This window comes from Corylus avellana, chromosome ca9 (genome assembly GCF_901000735.1).
Source record: "Corylus avellana chromosome ca9, CavTom2PMs-1.0".
NCBI classification, from domain to species: Eukaryota; Viridiplantae; Streptophyta; class Magnoliopsida; order Fagales; family Betulaceae; genus Corylus; species Corylus avellana.
In genome coordinates, this window is record NC_081549.1 from 454,583 (window position 1) to 459,469 (window position 4,887).

Sequence of the window (4,887 nt, forward strand, 5' to 3'; positions counted from 1 at the left end):
ATACTTTTGATCCATTTCTTCTTCGCAAATCAAACAATAATATTCTTCGGAATCGTCTTCAACAACATAGGTGAGTGCAAGGGGATGTTCGTCATATTTGTGCCTAGCTACGAGTGAAAGTGTTGCACATTCAAAACCCAAGGTGAAATCACAAGTACTAGTGCATACAAATATTGCATCCTTGAGTCCCTCGCTATCATCATCACAAGCATTGCAATTTTTATTAGACCTTACATGAAGGAAGAGTGGGTGTTGGTGACCTTCATGTTCAATGATTTCTGGAATTGAACAACATTGAACGTCAAGATCATACTCACATGTGTCACATTTATAGGTCCAGCCATGACGAGAATAACCGCAAGCGTTACAAAAGAAAAGTCCACCTAAGTAAGGTGCATCTTGGAGGAGGGTGAGCATGTGTTGATGAAGTATGTGTTTCTTGTTTTTTGGTAGTTGAGCACATGTAGTATGAAGAAAGAATTTGCATTGTGTACAGTTGTAGAACGGTGCTGAGATTATAAAATGCATACAACCATCACACAGCTTATCATGTAGGACTTCCTCATGGCTAAGAATTAAATTATGTGGATGGCTAAAATGTCGTATCTCACCTGGGTTGATGGTCTTCTCCATAACATCAACAGATTTCTCGAGCAACGACTCGCGTCTATATGCCTTTGCACAGTACAAATGTGCTACAAAATCACATTCTTGACAAGAGAAGGCTGCATACTCTATCTTCACCTTTTGACCACATAATTTACAAAACACGTTAAAATCCTTGACTTGATGATGAAGGGAATAGGTAAGAGTGAGGGTGTGATCATGTCTTGAAATTATCACGGTGCCTGGAAATTCAGCGCATCTCGAGTGAATTAAGAGTCGACATATGGTACAAGAGGAGGCAAAGTCCGTGCCTTCCCGACCACAGGCTTCACAAGTGAAGTGGATCTTCCTAAAGAATGGGACAAATGCATGTTGGCAGTCGCTGGTATTATTAACTTGCGTGCGATTAGCACATGTGGTGTCAATTACAAAATCCCACTCCTCACAACGGTAAAAGAGGCATGTATCGAAGCTTTTCCTGCAAGCATTACAATTATTGGGAAATTGACTTGGTCGCTGAAGAATAAGGATGTGGTTTGGGTGCAAGGGGTGGTGCATCTCGCATGGCAGCTGGGCGCATGATTTGTGAAGCTGGAAGTTGCATTCAGAGGCAGAGCATTTGTATCCGGGACCCTCTACTTTCTCCTTGCACACCATGCAAACAACTCCCTCGCCATCATTCTTTAGCTCTTCTGTGAAGATCAACTGCTCATGCCTGCGACCGAAATGAATATAAAATGTTGACTTGTAGAGCCGAGTACTTCCGAAGCATGATACATGACAGATGAATCGGCAGGCGCTGCATTTGAAAGCGGGATACGGTACGATCGGTTCCTTGCAGTCCTCACAAATAACTTCCTCCTTGCCATCATTTTTCAGCTTTTCTAAGAACTTCAATGCATGGTCACCCCCGCCACTTGTGTGGCTGAACTTTTCCTGTCTCAAGATCTCTCTTAGAAAAAGTTCAATCTCCATCTCTAGCTTTCACGCGCGCGCGCAAACAACGGAGTGGTAAGTGGTGAGTGGCAAGTGTTTGGTCGTCAGGAGGGAGCTCAAATTAGGTGGTAATTAGATTTTTGGCAGCTTGTGATAACATAAAATATTTTGCATTTCCCCAACTCCACTACTTTATGCCCAAGAAGCTTCAAGGTGATCAAAGCAAAAGATTCGCATTTTCCAAATTCCACTACTTTGTGCATGCCCAATTAAGCAACTTCAAAGAGAAAAAGAAAAAGAAAAAAAAAAACAAGTTGTGTATATATGCATTAAGTAATAAAATTCTAAACTTGTAAGCTACGTACGTATATACACATATCTCGTTCTTGTGAGGAGGTGCAAGCATATTCTGATTTTGACTGCTTTTTTGTTTTTACAACTCCAAAGTTTTATTTTCAATTTCTATCTTTCATTCTCCGTTTTTTCTATATCTTCATTTTATGTGATTACCGTGGCGTTTGCTTTTTACAAGGAAAAGATTATAGCTTTAGATTTGTTGAGCCATATATATTGACAACTCTCAAATTAATTAGTTTCATACAAATGTAATTGTTTTCTATTAATTTCTTTCCGATAATTCCATGGTATATATATCTCATATCTTATCCTGCTATATATTGCCAAAATTCATGAACTCAACTATATTTTCTGAATTCCAGTACCCCTACGTGCCAAGCAACTTCAAGGAGAAAAAAAGGAAAGAGAAAAAAAAAAAAAAAAAAAAAAAAGGGCAAAAGCAAAAGAAAAAGATTTGCATTTGCCAAATTCCACCTCTTTGTGCCAAGCAACTTCATTGAGAAAAAAGCAAAAAGATTCTCATTTGCTGAATTCTATCCTTTTGTGCTAATCAACTTAATTCCAAGAGAAAAGAAAAAGTAAAAGATTTACATTTGCAAAATTCCACTCCTTTGTGCCAAGCAACCTCAAGGAGAAAAAAGCAAATTAAAGATTTGCAGTGGCCAAATTCCATCACTTTATCCAAGTAACTTAATTGGAGTTGAAAAGTAGAAAAAGAAAAAAAATATTTAAGTTGCATATATATATATATAGGCAGCAAGTAATACATTCTAAACTTCTAAGCTACATATATAGCCATATATATAGGCATATCTTGTGAGAAGGTGCAAGTATATTGGTTTTTTCTTTTTACAAGTCCAAATTTTTTTTTTTTTTTTTAACTTGTCGCAGTTTGCAAAACAAGCCGGATTCTTGTATCATGACAAATAAATCTATAACACATCTTATTCCCAGCAAACACAATTAGTGAAACCATGATTTGGGCCTGAACAGGATACCAGACCCACCATTCCGGCTTAATATAGTCCTCCTCTCTTTTCTCAAACTGGATGATTTAAGATTCGCAATCCACCCAAGTTTGAAATAACACATTATATATACTGTGTGAGCCTCACTCATTTATATTTTAATATATATAAAATTCATAACATTTGTTCTTATACTAATTTTCAATTACCATACCTTATTCAAAAATTTAAACAAATAGATAAAAATAAATTTAATCATTTAATTAAGAGTTGACGCAGCAAACTTTAAGCAAGCAAGAAGGAGAAGTGATCAAACAAGAAAAACTGCTGATGATGAGCTTTAACGTATTCTACTTGAAGTTCTTGCCCTCGAAAGTCTGACCAAATTGCCAATTCTTGGGGGCAATGTGCCATGAGGTTGAGTATCTCCCATCACTTGCTCTAACCCTGAAGGTCAACGACTCCCCTGCCATCATTGCATTGGTTTCCCACTTCTGACCCCAGTTTCGCTTCATTGCTGTCCATTTCAGCTTCCGATGACCCTTCACTTGCAAGCCTATCACATCTCCAGCTCCCCCAACATTCCATACTGCCACTAGGTTGAAATAAGGATTCCCTGTTATGGTGAATCGAATTCCTCCTTTCTTGTAGCATGGAACCCTGCGCAGTATATATATATAGTTCTTCAAACAGTTAGAAATCTTCCAATTTAAGAAATTGGATCATTTATTTGCTATATATGATGTCATATGAAACACACCAATCCTAGCTACATTGGGAAGGGAAGATAAATATATAGCACACATCGAGTGAGTAGATTATAAATGAACTCATAAGTACAAGTTTCACATTGGTTTCTTACTATGTGAAATTAGGTTTTATAAGTGATTCTAAAAAATTTCAATTGCAATTTGACTAGTCATTTTGAAGTGATAGTGTTGACTAGTGTTTTTCTTGAGTCATTACAAATGATATATGTTAAATCACCGCATATCCTTAAAGCCAATATGAAAAGATGAACTTAATCATTTAATTTATATTATATTACTTTCTCTCATGTTTAGTCTTAAACTTTCATTTAATAAATGAGGTCTAACATGTGAAATATTTAATTGAAATGTGAAGTAAATGATGAAGACAATGTTCAAACTCAAGACCTTTGTTTTGATACCATATTAAATTATCACTCATCTTAGAAACTTAAGCTAATAGAAATTAATGAATTTAATCATTTAATTTATATTCTAACAATGACAGAGCAACCTAGTAATTAAGCTAGTAATGCCATGTGGCCGGCCATGACGAGGACGTCAAAGCTTTAAAGGGGAGATATTATAACACCCTAGTCCCACATTAAAAAGATGATCAGGGTTGATTTATAAATGAGCTCGTAAGTGTTAAATCTCACTAAGGCTTATAAGTGATTCTAGGTTGGTGTATGTGATAAAGGTGATGAGACTATCGCTTTCAATTCTGTGAGTCGTTAATCATAAGTGTTAAATCCCCTAGTCTTTCATGTTTAACATCTCTTGGTTTTGTTGTTTCTTTGCCACAATGATATATATGTTTGTTAATCATTAAGGTTGGTTTATATTTCAGTTTCTAAGACAATTGCGGAAAGTGTACAGAGAGAAGGAAGCAGAAGATATGAACCTGCGGTATTGGACTGGAACAACGCCAGCCTTGTACTCGGCAATTTTGGCGAACACAGGCTGTGCAATATCGAAATGGGGGTTGGGTGGGTTACACCATCCCCCATTGTCACCAGCTAGATTGTAGTTTGGAGGGCAGTGGTTGGTGGCGGTAACAAAGAGAGATGGCTGCCCTGACTTGCACCATTGAGGGTCATTCACACATTTGATTTCGTAGCAGGCACCGCAACTCTGCCCGTTGTTGAACAACACTGAGCTTATTGCTGCTGTGTCCATGCCATACCCTTGGTTTACCACGTCTTCGTAGCCACAAGCTCCCCCTGCGCACAAAACAAGTTAACAACGTTGGCTGGCCATGACAACATTTG

The 4,887-nt window shown here is 37.5% G+C and overlaps 2 protein-coding genes across 2 annotated transcripts in view; both read right to left on the minus strand.

Annotated features, from left to right (window-relative positions):
- LOC132191581 (uncharacterized) overlaps positions 1 to 1,581 on the minus strand; it is a 1,934-nt gene extending 353 nt beyond the window's left edge. The window contains exons 1-2 of the mRNA XM_059606673.1: positions 612 to 1,581; positions 5 to 278 (exon numbers count right to left, since the gene is read on the minus strand). Of these exons, the coding sequence (XP_059462656.1) occupies positions 5 to 278; positions 612 to 1,581 (1,244 nt within the window). The remainder of the gene's footprint in view (positions 1 to 4; positions 279 to 611) is intronic.
- A 1,512-nt stretch (positions 1,582 to 3,093) lies between these two features.
- The window catches only part of LOC132191649 (expansin-A4-like), a 2,422-nt gene continuing 628 nt past the window's right edge, over positions 3,094 to 4,887 (minus strand). Inside the window, exons 2-3 of the mRNA XM_059606737.1 lie at positions 4,521 to 4,839; positions 3,094 to 3,527 (exon numbers count right to left, since the gene is read on the minus strand). Coding sequence (XP_059462720.1) covers positions 3,218 to 3,527; positions 4,521 to 4,839 — 629 coding nt within the window. The 3' untranslated portion in view covers positions 3,094 to 3,217. The remainder of the gene's footprint in view (positions 3,528 to 4,520; positions 4,840 to 4,887) is intronic.